The 16,949-nt window shown below is 43.8% G+C and overlaps 1 protein-coding gene across 1 annotated transcript in view; it reads left to right on the top strand.

Annotated features, from left to right (window-relative positions):
* Nucleotides 1-16,949, top strand: part of ZNF638 (zinc finger protein 638) — a 55,621-nt gene that overhangs the window by 17,536 nt on the left and 21,136 nt on the right. The window contains exons 2-10 of the mRNA XM_073555077.1: nt 1,366-3,229; nt 4,213-4,274; nt 8,027-8,065; nt 8,147-8,409; nt 9,085-9,602; nt 14,787-14,924; nt 15,171-15,287; nt 15,819-15,850; nt 15,966-15,997. Of these exons, the coding sequence (XP_073411178.1) occupies nt 1,580-3,229; nt 4,213-4,274; nt 8,027-8,065; nt 8,147-8,409; nt 9,085-9,602; nt 14,787-14,924; nt 15,171-15,287; nt 15,819-15,850; nt 15,966-15,997 (2,851 nt within the window). The 5' untranslated portion in view covers nt 1,366-1,579. The remainder of the gene's footprint in view (nt 1-1,365; nt 3,230-4,212; nt 4,275-8,026; nt 8,066-8,146; nt 8,410-9,084; nt 9,603-14,786; nt 14,925-15,170; nt 15,288-15,818; nt 15,851-15,965; nt 15,998-16,949) is intronic.

The raw sequence follows: 16,949 nt of genomic DNA, 5'->3' as shown, positions 1-16,949 counted from the left end.
AACACTAACAAAAAGTAATGGCACAGCACTGTTATACCGCTCCATTGGTACTTTCACCGACGCAGTACATAAGTAAAGCCATTATGAACAGTTTTTCTTCTATGAAACTCCGGGCACAAAAAAAAAGGTTAAAGTTCAGCTTTAACACCTCATTTTTTATTAACCTGAGTAGCAATGTGTCAGAGACGTTGCTGTCCTCTTCTAGACAGCACATCTGCTCTCGGCATCACAGCCAGGTGGCTCTAGAATCATCTGGCTGTGGTCGGTAGTATTTCTAATGCTCTGCCGGTATTAAAACTGGTGCTGGCCAAGACTCACATTCAGTGGAAATGTGTAAAATAGCAGCCTAAAGGCTAGAACTACCTGGCGACATCTGAAACTGCCTAATTTCCTATGGTGCTGCGTTGTGACCTGCAACACACACCCATTTGATTTATTGGTGTCGATCACAAGTCGCTCTGGACTCGCTTGCCATGGAGTTTTATGCAAGTTGATGTATTTTTTTTTTTTTCTTTACAACACGATTGCTATTCTGAAATCACATGACAGCAGCAAAGTAAGATGTTTTCGGACTTGGAACTTGTCTCCGAATTGCGATCTGAAGACACATTGCCAAGTAATCGCAGCCGAAAACTGAATTTCCTTCATTTGTCGTGAATTTAACAGTTGTAAATACTGTTCCCCTTGGTTTCCCTAAAAGTCTTATTTGATTTAGTTTGGTGCCTACAGCATTTGAGCAACTTCTGTTCCTGGTCTTTGATTGTTAAGATTAGAACAATATTTGACCATATTGTGTTTAAAGAAAAAATTGTGGTCCTGAAATATGCATGGAGGAAAAAAAGGCAGTTGATCAATGCCCCCACCGGCCATTTGTGTGGGCCAGCCTTCCACGGTGAAAACCATTGCATCGGAGTATCTACTGCACTTAACGGTCCTAGAAAATAAAGCCTATAACTATTGCCTCTTCCTGTCGATGAGTTGCCTGCCGAATAACAATAGGAGGGGTGCAGCTGGCTATTATGCTGGTACTGAAGTATGGAGAATAGCCAGAATAAAAGGATTTATTACAGGTTAAATCATACATCGGAAAAAGGCAACTTTCTATATATCCGCCATTGTAGATTTTTCTTGCTGTATATATTGTGATCTCGTAAACAAGGTTTAAGATTTCAAATCCTTTGTTTTGTTTTTAACCTTCATTCATCAAGGAAAAAAACTGGTAATACTTACTAAAAATAAGACATTAATTACTACAAGACAGCTTGGTGAATTGGCTGTTATTTCAGTATTTCCATCTCTGGTTGTAGCCAGTATATATTTAGATTGAAATGATGACAAATCTAATACCTGTGTTTTAAATTTCAGCTTTGTGTTGTTCTTGGAAAATTGTGCTCCAGTTGCGAATACCTTGAACTTTGGAGTTTCTAATCCAGTCCCCTTGAGCCTTCCTCATTTGCAGCTTGCCCATATTAAGACTCAGTTGGCTCTTCACCATTTGAATTCCGTCACTACGAACAATACTTCCTCAGTTTTTGCTTTGTTAAACCAGGCTTTGTTGAAATTAACTACTGTTCACGCCATGTTTAACCGTGGAGGGTTTCCCGCGCAGAGGCCAATGGGCCATACTCCTATGAATCAACCCAGTATGAACCTTCCTGGAATGAATATGACGGGTATGAATATGTCTGGAATGAATTTGTCAGGAATGAGCATGCCTGGAATGACAATGTCCGGTATGGGTATGTCTCCCATGAACCAACCAAATATGAATCTCACTGGTATGAACCATCCTGGCATGAACCACCAACGTATGGGTCATCCTGGAATGACACATCAAAACATGGGCCTATCTGGAATGAGTCAACCAAATATGAATATGAATCTAAATCGAATGAATCAGCCAAGTATGAATCTAAATCGAATGAACCATCCAGACATAAACCAAGGAGGAGGAATGGGTTTCCGTCCAGAAATGAATAATCAAGCATTTGGCATGAGGCCTATGGACAATACTGGAGTCTTTGGTGGTGGAAATACAGACTCAATGGGAATGTCGATAAGACCAGCAATGCATACTCCTGATATGCTCATGGGTCCACAAGTGGTACCACAACGGTTTTCAAGCCCAAGTGTCCCCATGCATCATGGACAACCAAGAATGCCAACACAGACCCAAGAAATTCCTTCTATTGTCAATCGTGTGGTGACACATTCCTCAGATCCTATGATGATGAAGCCTAAAGCCCCATTACAGGAACCTGCCCATGTCATGAAGAAAACCCAATGGGACACCAATGTATATGGAAATGAAGGTCAAGACATGGGAATGAAATTGGTCCCAAGTGGCCCTTCACTTGATAACGCTTCCAATGTCAAGAATCGCTACACGAATGAAAGTGCCTCAAGTATTCTAGAAAGCTTTGGCCTGTCAAATGAAGACTTGGAAGAGCTCAGCCGCTATCCTGACGATCAGTTGACCCCGGGAAACATGCCAGCTATCTTGAGAGACATCAGACTACGTAAAATAAGTCGTCCTGCATCTGTGCCTGAGCAAACCCCTGAAAGAAGACCTGCAAGTGAAGCTGCACCAAGTAACGTTATTGATTATGGACATTCAAGCAAGTACAAGTATAATGAACCCGCCACATCTGTACGCTCTTACGACGCTCCAAGAACAGCGCAAAAGCCTCCACAAGCCAAGAAAGAGACTGTAGCACCGAGCATCGCAGTGTCTCAGATAACTCCTGAAAAGAAAATGGATAACAAAATTCCCACTTTATCTGGAAGCCGTAAACCAGTGTGGCACTCTTCAAAGCCTGCCAGATCAAACAATAAGACTTTAGTTGGTCAACCTACTACTCCTGCACCTGTGAAGGCCCTAGTGACTGTCCCTACTAACGAAAATCTGGAGACTGTCTCTACTACAGAAAATCCTGTGATTGCTGTTAAAGAGGATGCGACCGCCATCCCTGATGTCACCCCTCCTGTCTATACAGAATTGACGCCAGCTGTCCAAATCGTGGCCGGTGTTAGCCAAGTCACCTATCAACAACCCGCTGAAAAGCCTGCCGCCAGCAAAGAGGGCTATGTGCCAGTCTTGTCTCAAGAAGAAGCTCAGAAAATGAAGAAGTTGCCGACTCCTTCAATGATGAATGATTACTATGCCGCTTCTCCTCGGATATTTCCTCATATCTGTTCTCTGTGTAACGTAGAATGTAGGCACCTGAAGGTGAGTGTTTTCATGTTTGTATGTATATTACATTCAGTGTATGCATGCTAGGCCGCTGAGAAGTATCAGTCATAGAAGATGTAGATAGATGTGTGCCTAATGTTTTATGAGGACCATCCAAGGCACGTGTGTATTGACCCTTTACTACCCACCTTTCTCAGGCACTGTTAATAATAGCCCTATATTAAGCGGAGGCTATATCTGCACTTTCCTGACCGATTGGGACCGTAATCTAAAGAAAAGTTTTATTTTAGTATTGTGTGTGCTACATATTGCCCAATTAATCCCGGTGAAGAATGCAAACTTGCTGGTGTGGGGTTGAGATTAATGACAGGGTAAAGTAGATGGGGGAAATTCACCGAAGACTTAGAAAATTGCCGAACACAAGCCCCTGCCATTTAAGAAGAGATGAAGAATCTGCAAGACTTGAAGATCTTCTCACACCTTTTATATCGGTGGATGATCGCCTGAAATAATTGGATGAATCGGCAAAGTTGCGAAGACTGAAGTGGCTCGTTGAAGACTTACTACAGTACTATATTGTGACTATTAAAGATTCGTGCCATGATTGGGGGAAGGGGAGGTGTTATTATGGGAAAAGGTAAGTTTGGGAAATGTTAACGCCTACGTTAGAAGCTACTAGTCTTATAGGCCTGAGTTTATGGTGAGAGCTAGGTATGAATTTACATATCAAATAAGTCATGGTCACTGCATCATCACAGTTCTTATTTTTATTTTACACCATGCTGTGTGCAGTCTACAGCTGGCCCACCTCCTAGCCTCTGCATTTTAAGGGGTCCTCTATTGCTACAGCTGGGACTCTTTGGGTACAATGTAGACCATATAATAAAAGGGATTTTTTTTTCTGTACATTTAAATGCTCGCCCATCTTTTTGTGTGGTTTTTTTTTTTTTTTTCCCCCCAAAAACCCCTATTAATGCTGCCCGTATCCCATCCTAACTGCTCTCTCCCTTATTGTTTAGGACTGGATTAAACACCAGAATAACACGTCCCACATTGAAAGCTGTCGGAACCTGCATCAACAGTAAGAGAAATCCTTTGTGCTTTGCTGCAAAAAATTTTTTTAAAAAATTCTGGATATTACAAATACAGGATAAATATGTGAGCACATTCTCCGCTTCTGCACGGTGTGGCTTTGAATGTTCGTATTCAGGAGAACAGCTGTCAGTATATATGGCCTTTACTACTGTCTTTCTTTATTGGTCATGTCTGCTGTCATACACCGGTTGCACATCCAGTCATCATTATACAATCAATCCCCTGTTGCAAAACCCCTTATTAGGTGAAAACAAAAAAAATAATCTTACTCTACCGCCAGCCCTCCCCGCCATCTGCGCTGAAGCAGCACCGATGGTTCAGGTGAAAATATGAATGCTGCTGCATCACGTGACTCCTGCAAATAGGTTCACGCTTGGGGGCTGGCGGTGTTTGCTGTGTGGAGTGCGGAGACTTTTTCCCTACCTACCTTGGACTGTAATAACGGGTTATCGAATAGTAGACCGCCTCTTTTAAAAATGACCTATCAGTTCTGAGAAAAATAAACATTGGTCCAAGTGCGATCCAATGTTTCGTCCGATCGCACTCGGACTGAAAATACGTCCGTCTGCACGATCCCCTAATGGTGAGGGGAAATTATTTTTTACCAGATTGAGCTCATAATCTGAATTCAGTAATGCTTCCCAATGCACGAGTCAAAAAAAAAAGTGCAAAAACTTTGTACCTAAAGCCTATCCTTCGTACGGCATGGGTTTTCTTAGCCATGTAATAAGATGTCTGTGTGTTATGCCATCCAAGGACTACATGGCTGCTTTTAAAGGGTTAATCTGCAGAGAAAGAAACTGCTTACTGTAAGGAGTTATTCTCAGTCTTACTAAGTGCACATAGGCAACAGCAGACGTTGTCAGATGGCCGTATAAATTGGACAGTAATCTGCCCGCAATACATGGACCGGCCGGCCGCTATCCAGATCAGAGTGTGTTGGCTCCATAGAAATACATTTGGCCAGTCCGAGTATTGCGTTCCGATTCCCCATCCAGTCGTCTGACATTTCCCTATAGAGGAGATTGGTGGGGTTTACCTTTTTATAGCGGTGAGTCTAGCCTCCTGCTGCTTTGTAGTACACAGGAATCAATCCTACATATATCATTGCATGAAGCTAATAACCGCACCGGTCTTCTGTGTGTTTACATCACATGCTGCATTTCCCTCCACACACCGGAACCTGCCAGCTGAGAAGCAGGACGTCACACAGCTCATAATAGTGACAGTGGAGGGCCGTCTCCAGCCAGAACAAATCTCACGGGGCCAAAGCGGTCTTCGCTGATTTAGACAGGATGTTTTGTTTGGTTAATTTAGTGTACATTTATTTCTTGAAATTTTGTTGCACGTGATGGAACGTCTTTACAAGGAGGCTCCCATTTGGGACTTTTATGGCATATCCATAGGATGTATAATGGGTGCAGATCCCGCTGCTGCGACCCTCGTCTGTTCGAGAACGCTGCTTGGTGCTGAGCTTGGTGACAGGGCGCTCTGTATAGGAGATTGTAAAAGCCTGCTCATTAGCTATTGAAGTTCTGTAGAAATGCAGATGGACAGGCATAGACCCTTCTCGAATTTTGGCAGCACCTGCATCTACTGAACATTTATGATAAAAGCTCTCCCAACAATGTTTTTCTCTATATCCTGTCTTTGTAATTAGTGTGTGTGGATTAATATACTTACTGATTGCCATCTTCTCCAATTTCTAGCCCTCTTCTAGGGCTCGTGAGTGCTCCTCTCTGATGGCTCACACAAGAACCATTGTTTCTTTCTCATAGTAAGCCTATAGAGCTCAGAACGAAGCGCTATAGACTTGTGAAAGTGACTTTGGTTCACACACAAACTCATGTGGTCCAGCGAGTATAATTTTAAGTTGCGTGACTTAAGAAACTCCAAGCGGCTGTAAACCAGGGAAGACTGCAATCAGTAAGTACCGTATATACTAGAGTATAAGCAGAGTTATTCAGCACACTTTTTTGAGCTGAAAACGTTTCCCCCCCCCCCCCTCAGCTCATACTTGAGTCATCCACCATGAAGTGGGAGCGGCAGAGCCAGGAGGTCACAGGAGGCAGGAGCCGGCGCCCGCGGCTAAAGCCTGTGCCCACTGCCTAAGTAGAAATTAATATTTTCTGCATTGCCAGTGAATATTCATTTCTCTTATAGCGCACACAGTAGCAGACGCCGACTTCCAGCAGTTGCTGGGCTATCACGAGTGCCTGCTACTTAAATGATGAATATTCACCTTAATGAGCGTGACACGTGATCACCCAGCCGCTGGAGCTGCGGGCATCGGAACAAGATGCAGCGAGGGCGCGAAGGGAAGGTAAGTTGGATGTTTTTGGTTTTAAGCTTTTCTCATGGGGGGGGGGGGGGCATGCAAGGATGGGGATGAGGAGCCGTGCATGCAAGGATGGGGGATGAGGAGCCGTGCATGCAAGGATGGGGGATGAGGAGCCGTGCATGCAAGGATGGGGGATGAGGAGCCGTGCATGCAAGGATGGGGGATGAGGAGCCGTGCATGCAAGGATGGGGGATGAGGAGCCGTGCATGCAAGGATGGGGGATGAGGAGCCGTGCATGCAAGGATGGGGGATGAGGAGCCGTGCATGCGGGGATGGGGGATGAGGAGCCGTGCATGCAAGGATGGGGGATGAGGAGCCGTGCATGCGGGGATGGGGGATGAGGAGCCGTGCATGCAAGGATGGGGGATGAGGAGCCGTGCATGCAAGGATGGGGGATGAGGAGCCGTGCATGCAAGGATGGGGGATGAGGAGCCGTGCATGCAAGGATGGGGGATGAGGAGCCGTGCATGCAAGGATGGGGGATGAGGAGCCGTGCATGCACGCACGGGGGATGAGGAGCCGTGCATGCACGCACGGGGGATGAGGAGCCGTGCATGCACGCACGGGGGATGAGGAGCCGTGCATGCACGCACGGGGGATGAGGAGCCGTGCATGCACGCACGGGGGATGAGGAGCCGTGCATGCACGCACGGGGGATGAGGAGCCGTGCATGCACGCACGGGGGAGCCGTGCATGCACGCACGGGGGATGAGGAGCCGTGCATGCACGCACGGGGGATGAGGAGCCGTGCATGCACGCACGGGGGATGAGGAGCCGTGCATGCAAGGAATGGGGATGAGGAGCCGTGCATGCAAGGAATGGGGATGAGGAGCCATGCATGCAAGGAATGGGAATGAGGAGCCATGCATGCAAGGAATGGGAATGAGGAGCCATGCAGACAGGGAATGGGAATGAGGAGCCATGCAGACAGGGATGGGGATGAGGGGACAATGCATACCCAGCTTATACTCTAGTCAAGTTTTCCCAGTTTTTGTGGCAAAATTGAGTTCCTTGAATTATACTCTGGTTGGCTTATACACGAGTATATACGATATATTAAACACCTACCCTGCACATTACATGGACAGGACTGGAAAAAACTTAATTTGTTGTGATTTTCTAATAGATATGCCCTAAATGTCTCAGCTGAGGAGAAACTCAAACGGAGAAGTTTTTCCTATAATTGATAGCACATTTTAAGGCACTCCTAAGTCACAAGAATGAAGGAGCTGAAATCGTACACATTTGCTCCATAACAACTCTATAGTTTTAGGGTTATAGACTGCATTTCTCAGGTATGCTAGCATGTAGGCGCCCGAACCACTTGCATGATAATAAAGACCATGGATTCAGGTTGTCTTCAGTAGAGACATTTTAATATTTTTTGTTTTGTTTAGGTATCCTGATTGGAACCCACAAGTCCTGTCTTCTCTAAGGTAATATTGTCCTATTTAATTGCAGGTTCGATCATATACATGGTTTGTTTGTTTTTTTTAAATTGTGTTTTATTAATCTAGGAACGAGGGCAAAAAAGATGAACCAGCCTCAAAGAAATCAAAGTCCAAGAGTCCCAGCCCCCGAAGGTCTGGGTCCAGGCACAGAGTTCGTAAATCTCGATCTCACTCTCCAAAGTCTGGCGGGAGAAGGTCTCGGAGCCGGAGTCCACATAGATCTCGGCATAGTCCAAAGAGGTCACGTAGCCCACGACGTGGGACAAGATCTCCACTCCGCTCACGCTCTCCCAGAAGGCACACGCAATCCTCTCATAGCAAATCTCCTGGTGAGACACTATCTGGGTGTACATTTCTACAGGCCAACAGTGCTGACACTAAATACATTTAAGGCTATATACACCTGAATGTTTTTTGTTTTGTTTTTTAAAGGTGATCAAGAACAACGTGTTTTCAGGAATCCCTCCACCTTTGGGCAGTTTTTTTTGTTTCATGAATTGGTTTTGAAGCATTTCATAGACTTTTTTTTTTTAGTGAAGTGTTTTTGCAGCCTTCTGATTACAGTGGCTTATTTGGAGTATTTTTCATCATGAGACGCTTCAAACGAGTGATGTGTACGTCCACCAGGACTTTTTCAAAGTCTTAAATGTGTTATACAGGACTTAGTTATTAGTCTCATAGTAAAAAAATAGTCAAGTAACTACCTGCCTGGTTGAGCACCTGAAGGACCTTTCACCCAGTGGTGCAGAAGGTCCTGCAGTGATCACATAGATCAGGCTTGGGCAAGATCAGAGAGCAGTTCCCCCTGTGATCGAGAAAGACGCAGTGTCAGCGTTTTTTTCCATTACAGGAAACAGCCTATGAACTACAAGATGCACACACTTTTTAACAAGAGTTTAAAAAAAAAAATACGGCATTTTTTTTTCGGGATCGTAGCTGCTCCAAAATATTTCTGCAAATTTCCGTATGCACATACCCTTATACCTGATTGTATTTGCTTACAGATAAGAAGGCTGTGGATGCAGCGGTGCAAAGTTTCATAGAAGCCACCAAATTTAAATGCGGTCCAAGGTATCCAAAGCCAAGTAATGGCAAGAAGGCGACATCCAAGCCGTACAATCCTAATGACAGGAGTAAGAAGCCAGCCATTAGTGCACCAACTCCGAAAAAATCTGACACCACAGCTTCTAAGTCGGGCAGCACCAGTAACTCCAGCAGCTCATCCACCAGGCCCAGTAGTGCACAAACTCCGAAGAAATCTATCACCGCAGCTTCTAGGTCAGGCAGCAGCTCATCCAGCAAGCCCAGCAGCAGCAGCAGCTCATCCAGCAAGCCCAGCTACACCAGCTCGGCCACCAAAAAATCCACATATGGCAGCTCCAACACTAAGAAGCCTGTTGTAAGCTCAGGGGCCAAAAAGACCACTATGAGCACGTCCTCTGGAAAGAAGACATCGCCATTCAAATGGTCTGCTCCGAAGATACCACCACCTGGTGCACCCTTCTCTAACCGCATAAATAAGGTACGGGGTCTTATTCTCAGTTGTGCGGGGGTATCAGTCACTCACTGGTAAGTACAGTTGTGGACATAAGTTTTAAGAAGGACAAATTTTGATTTTCACATTTCTCTGCCTGCTTTTCGATCTTTTAGTTGGATGTTTGTGGTTACTGACTTAAAATTCTAAACATTCCTATCAACTCTATTATTGACAACTACATGAAGTTTGTGTGATACCTTAATATTTCCCGAATTTTCCAGACTTCTGCTCTTCGCCCCAGCAGATGGATATCAGCTTCTGGGCAGATCCTGACTGGCTGCCCGTTCTAGTCTCATCAGAGCTCGGGAGTTATCCCAGTTTCTGGGTTTTGTCTTTTTTTTTTTTTTTTTTTAAAGGATTGACCTCAGGTTCTCAATGGGATGAGATCTGCAGAGTTTCCTGACCATGGGTCCAAAAGGTCTTGTTCCTTTTCCACTTTATCACATTTCCCTTGTGACATTGTTTCCATTATCACCACATTGTCCATTGATGGGGGAGGTTTAGATACCATTCTTAATTAACCCCTTCCCGACCAATGACGCCACATAGACGTCATGAAAACTGGTGCCAATCTGACCAGTGACGCCTATGTGGCGTAATGACTTTAAAGCCGCCCTGCAGGTCGGGTGACCTAGGTCACTGAAAGGTCACCCGACCCGCAGATACAGGGGGCTTTGCTCTTCACCATAGGGGGTGTGGCTTCGCCCCCACGTAACTACGATCGCTCTGATTGGCTGTTAAAAGTGAAACGGCCAATCAGAGCGATAGTAATATTTCATCAATGAAAATTGATGAAATATTACAATCCAGCCATGTCCGACGCTGCTGTAGCATCGGACATGGCTGGTGACAGCGATCCAACTGTCACCGTGATCAAAATAGAATGAAAAGTAAATAGACCCCCCGTTTATCACCCCCATAGGCAGAATCAACTAAGAAAATAAAGAAATTCTTTTTATTTTTCCATTAGGGTTGGAAAGAGGGTTAGGGTTGGAAAGAGGGTTAGGGTTGGAAAGAGGGTTAGGGTTGGAAAGAGGGTTAGGGTTGGAAAGAGGGTTAGGGTTGGAAAGAGGGTTAGGGTTGGAAAGAGGGTTAGGGTTGGAAAGAGGGTTAGGGTTGGAAAGAGGGTTAGGGTTGGAAAGAGGGTTAGGGTTGGAAAGAGGGTTAGGGTTGGAATTGGGGTTAGGGTTGGAAAGAGGGTTAGGGTTGGAAAGAGGGTTAGGGTTGGAAAGAGGGTTAGGGTTGGAAAGAGGGTTAGGGTTGGAAAGAGGGTTAGGGTTGGAAAGAGGGTTAGGGTTGGAATTGGGGTTTGGCTTGTGGTTGGGGTTATGGTTAGGGATGTGTTGGGGTTAGGGATGTGTTGGGGTTAGGGGTGTGTCGGGGTTAGAGTTGAAGTTAGAATTGTGGGGTTTCCACTGTTTAGGCACATCAGGGGGTCTCCAAACGCGACATGGTGCAACCATTGATTCCAGCCAATTTTGCGTTCAAAAAGTCAAACGGTGCTTTCCAAGCCCCGACGTGTGCCCAAACAGTGGTTTACCCCAACATATGGGGTATCAACGTACTCAGGAAAAATTGCACAACATCTTTAGTGATCTAATTTCTCCTGGTACCCTTGGGAAAATAAAAAATTGGGGGGCTAAAAAAATATTTTTGGGGAAATTTTTTTTATTTTCACGTCTCTGCGTTATAAACTTCTGTGAAGCACTTGGGGGTTGAAAGTGCTCACCAGGCATCTAGATAAGTTCCTTGGGAGGTCTAGTTTCCAAAATGGGGTCACTTGTGGGGAGTTCCCACAGTTTAGGCACATCAGGGGCTCTGCAAACGTAACGACGACCGCAGACCATTCCATCAAAGTCTGCATTTCAAAACGTCACTACTTCCATTCCGAGCCCAAACAATGGTTCCCCCCCCCCCCCCCCCATATATGGGGCACCAGCGTACTCAGGACAAACTGTACAACAACTTTTGGGGTCCAATTTATCCTGCTACCCTTGTGAAAAAAAAATTGCTGGCTAAAAATCATTTTTTTTTTTTTTTTTTTTTTGAGGGAGAAATAATATTTTTTATTTTCAAGACTCTGCGTTATAAACTTCTGTGAAGCGCTTGGGGGGTTCAAGGTGCTCACCACACATCTAGATAAGTTCCTTGGGGGGTCTAGTTTCCAAAATGGGGTCACTTGTGGGGGGGTTCCACATTTTAGGTACATCAGGGGCTCTGCAAATGTAACATGATGCCCGCAGACCATTCCATCAAAGTCAGCATTTCATAATGTCACTACTTCCCTTCCGAGCCCTGACGTGTACCCAAACAGTGGTCCCCACCCACATATGAGGTACCAGCGTACTCAGGACAAACTGGACAACAACTTTTGGGGTCCAATTTATCCTGCTACCCTTGTGAAAATAAAAAATTGCGCACTAAAAAATTAATTTTTTGAGGAAAAATTTTTTATTTATTTTTTATTTTCACGGCTCTGCGTTATAAACTTTTGTGAAGCACTTGGGGGTTCAAAGTGCTCACTATGCATCTAGATAAGTTCCTTAGGGGGTCTAGTTTCCAAAATGGGGTCATTTGTGGGGGAGCTCCAATGTTTAGGCACACAGGGGCTCTCCAAACATGACATTGTGTCCGCTAACGATTAGAAGTAATTTGCATTTCAAAAAGTCAAATGGCGCTCCTTCCTTCTGAGCCCTGCCGTGTGCCTAAACAGTGGTTCCTCCCCCCCCCATCACATATGGGGTACCATCGTACTCAGGACAAACTGGACAACAACTTTTGTGGTCCAATTTCTCCTGTTAGCCTTGTGAAAATTAAAAATAGTGTGCTAAAAATCATTTTTGAGGAAAAAAAATTATTTTTTATTTTCACTGCTCTGTTATAAACTTTTGTGAAGCACTTGGGGGTTCAAAGTGCTCACTACACATCTAGATAAGTTCCTTAGGGGGTCTAGTTTCCAAAATGGGGTCACTTGTGGGAGAGCTCCAATGTTTAGGTGCACAGGGGCTCTCCAAACGCGACATGGTGTCTGATAACGATTGGAGCTAATTTTCCATTCAAAAAGTCAGATGGTGCTCCTTCCCTTCTGGGCCCTGCCGTGCACCCAAACAGTGGTTTATGACCACATATGAGGTATCAGTGTACTCAGGAGAAATTGCTCAACAAATTTTAGGATCCATTTTATCCTGTTGCCCATGTGAAAATGAAAAAACTGAGGCTAAAAGAAAATTTTTGTGAAAAAAAAGTACTTTTTTTTTATTTATTTATTTTTTACAGATCAATTTGTGAAGTACCTGGGGGTTCAAAGTGATCCCTATGCATCTAGATAAGTTCCTTGGGGGGGTCTAGTTTCCAAAATGGGGTCACTTGTGGAGGAGCTCCAATGTTTATGCACACGGGCTCTCCAAACGTGACATGGCAACCGCTAAATATTCCAGCATATTTTCCATTCAAAAAGTCAAATGCGCTCCTTCCCTTCTGAGCCCTGCCGTGCGCCCAAACAGTGGTTTATGACCACATATGAGGTATCGGTGTACTCAGGAGAAATTGCCCAACAAATTTTAGGATCCATTTTATCCTGTTGCCCATGTGAAAATGAAAAAATTGATGCTAAAAGAAAATTTTTGTTGGAAAAATTAAAATGTCCATTTTTTTCTTTACAATTTGCTTTAGTTTCTGTGAAACACCTGAAAAGTTAATAATCTTCTTAAATGTAGTTTTGAGCACCTTGAGGGGTGCAGTTTTTAGAATGGTGTCACTTTTGGGTATTTTCTGCCATATAGACCCCTCAAAGTGACTTCAAATGTGAGGTGGTCCCTAAAAAAAAAAAAAAAAAAAAAAAATGGTTTTGTAAATTTTATTGTAAAAATGAGAAATCGCTGGTCCACTTTTAACCCTTATAGCTTCCTAACAAAAAAATATTTGGTTTCCAAAATTGTGCTGATGTAAAGTAGACATGTGGGAAATGTTATTTAGTAACTATTTTGTGTCACATAACTCTGGTTTAACAGACTAAAAATTCAAAATTTGAAAATTTGCAAAATTTTCGATTTTTTTCACAAATGAACGCAAAAATTATTGAACTAAATTTACCACTAACATGAAGCCCAATATGTCACGAAAAAACAATCAGAATCGCTAGGATCCGTTGAAGCGTTCCTGAGTTATTACCTCGTAAAGGGACACTGGTCAGAATTGCAAAAAATGGCCTTGTCATTAAGGTCAAAATAGGCTTGGGCATGAAGGGGTTACTGGACATGGTCTTAGGTAAAACTGTGAGTGCCGCCCTCCATGGATGGAAAGCCCCCACACATTGTGAGTGATCCCCCTCCATGGATGAGAAGCCCCCACACATTGTGAGTGATCCCCCTCCATGGATGAAGAAGCCCTCACACATGAATAGTCTCAGTAGTATTTACTGTTGTCAGACACAGGATCAGGGCAGCGTCACCTACTCTTTTCAGGACAATACATCTTCCAGACGTTCCCGGCAATCTGAAGGGGCTTCATCAAAAAACATAAGTGATGCAGCCCCTTCAAGAAACGTCCGTCTAAAAATCTTAAAAACGGTGAAACAGCAATGTTTGTGAAAGCCAACATTTGTGTCGGTGTCTAAATTTTTGTCCACGGCTGTAGTTTTTTATTGACCATAGCAGATAATACAAAAAAACACATTCTACTAGCTAGGGGTCTCAGGCAACCTGTTTTTTATTTTTATTTTTTTTTTATTACTACTCAAAAGTCCAGTGGTTCTTAAAAATAACAAAAGCATCATAACTTAGCATGGCTGCAGCGGTGATGTCGCATCTACGGCGGCCGTATCCGTACAGCTAATCATTGTCCTCCTCGGTGATGCCAATGTAAATAGGCATGAGACCACCTGACCCCAGTGATAAGCTGCAGCGGTTATGTTGTGATTTTGCTGCTGCTGCAGCCATGAAAAAAAAACAAATTTCCAGTGAAGAGGCAGAGGGTAAGTCGTGATGGTTTTATTGCCTTTCCAGGATAAGCATATGAGGACGACAGCTCTTGTGTCTGCATCAGTCATGTGAACACAGGCTTAAAATGCACATTACAGCAATTTTGGAGGTTGAAGGTGGGGGGAAAATTCTGGTCTTTTTTATGAATGTATTTTATCTTTTTTTCTGATTTTGATATTTTCTCTTGCAGTTTATAGCTAAAAACAACAACAAAATCATTCACGTCACCAACTTACCGGATAAGGGCTACTCCGATCAAGATATTCTGAAACTTGCCGAGCCCTTTGGAAAAGTCTGCGATATCCTCATTATTCGTTCGAGAAACGAGGTATGTTGACTGAAATAAGGGGTTAAATGTCTCTTACCTTACACACAAATTCTGCTAATATAGAACACCTAGAAATCTGATGGAACAAAAAAATAAGCAAAGACTAACGTTCCAGTCCCTGGTTTCTCGGCCGTGCTTGGGCACGCTGTAGTGTAAACAGGTAGAAAGATTATTCTGCTCATTCAGATCAGTAATGGTAGGCATTTGGATACTTGTGGAGATATGTATGCATTCTTCTTTTTGAAGGCATTCATGGAAACCAACTTTAAAGAAGCAGCCGCCGCGGCGGTCAAGTACAGCGAGTCAGTGCCGGTCAAGATCAATAACAAGCAGGTCACCCTGTCACTGTTTGGCCAGAAAAAAGTGAGTGGTTTTGTACATATGTCAGTGTATCCAGGCGTGCGACATGCTCATTCCTGATGCCAAAGGACAGATGTTTGTTTGCGTTGTGTACAATTGCTTTTTTGCATCTCTCAGCAAGTAGCAGATTGTGGAGCGTTGTGCCCCTCTCCATGACCTATGATTGCCTCGTATAGACACTCGGCAAGTCTTCCATTTCTTTTTGTGGAAATTAATATTCTTGGACGGTCATGCTATTGATCCTTTGAAACCTCCCCACAACCTAAAAGGGATTTCCACTTTTAATAAAATGATAGAATTTGTGTAAAATAACAAAATCTGTTAATAATCCCCTTCCTTGAGTCCGGCAGCAACTGTTCTCATCACCACTGCTGCCAGCCATGAGCTCCGCTGTTCCTCATCTGTATACCATACCACGACGTGCATGATCTGATGCATCACATGTGGTGTTTGCAAAAATAATTGATATATATTCCTACCTAATTATTGGAAACCATACGATCTAAAGCCTTGTCCTTCGTTTTGTCTTTACAGACATATGTAAAGAGCCCTGAGCAGAATGAAAAGTAAGTAGCTTTATTCTATACATGGCATGCTTGCGTCTGCAAGGAGTTTATGATTAGCTTGGTTTTCTGAAGTTATAATAGCTTTTCATTTTTTCTTCCCCTTCGCCCTCTCCAGAGTGGAACCTGCTAAATCTGCAGCACAGACAGGTACGTTTTCAGCCTTTTCTGTTAGGCTTATAGACGTGATAGAAGGCCACCCCTCTAGTCATTCTCGACGGACAGCCTTTTCAGGCTAAGTTTGTGGGATCCCAGGACTTGAGAAAAGATTCAGGGGCTCAGAAGTGTATTCTTCATGTGTCTTGGACATTATCAATTATAATATTTACGGTAGGATTACCCTTGAGATATTCCTAAGTTCGGACGTAGTGATATCATTGCGAACTGTGTATCGGAGGGACCTTTTCTCCTTGTCGTGTATTGGTGTAGCAGATCTGTCAAGTGGGAACAAAAAGGACATAGTTTCCAAACTTCTTTGCGCTTTATTCACATGTCAGTATTTCAGAAACAAAACATGGATTGAAGCCTACAGAGACGAACAATGGGAAGATTTGCAACTAATGTTTTGGAGCCACTTCTAGTTTTAGCTTACAAATCCAACACATTTTTCAACAGAACTACGTTTGAGGAAAAGCCTTTACGGAGCATTTCTTTTTCACTTTGACCTGACATTGCAGCTAGTTGGTTTTAAATCCTTGTCAGGGAAATAGATTTTTTTTTTTTTTTTTATTTACCATAAAATTCCACTCTAGTTCAATCCATTGTGGGACCCAGGAGCGTGGGTGCACACCCTGCCACAAAAAGGCTTCACGCTAGGTGAAGTAGTGTTGGCAGTCCCATTTCCTCAGACTCTGGGCAGCTCGGTTTACTGCTAAGAGCTGTGGGAGGAAAAAAAACAAACCAGCAAAACTCAGGAACCAACATGACCTGAATCTGGTGAAGATTAATAGAGGCCACAGGCTACAAAACTAATTCCTGGCCCAGAACACCAGGGATGGGGGTGGGAGCGAGAAAGGGATTTTACGGGAAGTGACAAAATCCAATATTCTCGTTAATGGCATTAGGGGACAGAGGACTATGAGATTTCCTAATTTGTGAGAAA

This window comes from Dendrobates tinctorius, unplaced genomic scaffold (assembly GCF_039654945.1).
Source record: "Dendrobates tinctorius isolate UK_male_01 unplaced genomic scaffold, ASM3965494v1 ptg000216l, whole genome shotgun sequence".
Lineage (NCBI taxonomy): Eukaryota > Metazoa > Chordata > Amphibia > Anura > Dendrobatidae > Dendrobates > Dendrobates tinctorius.
Note: the sequence above shows the minus strand (reverse complement) of the source record. Positions and strands in the feature narration are given on the sequence as shown.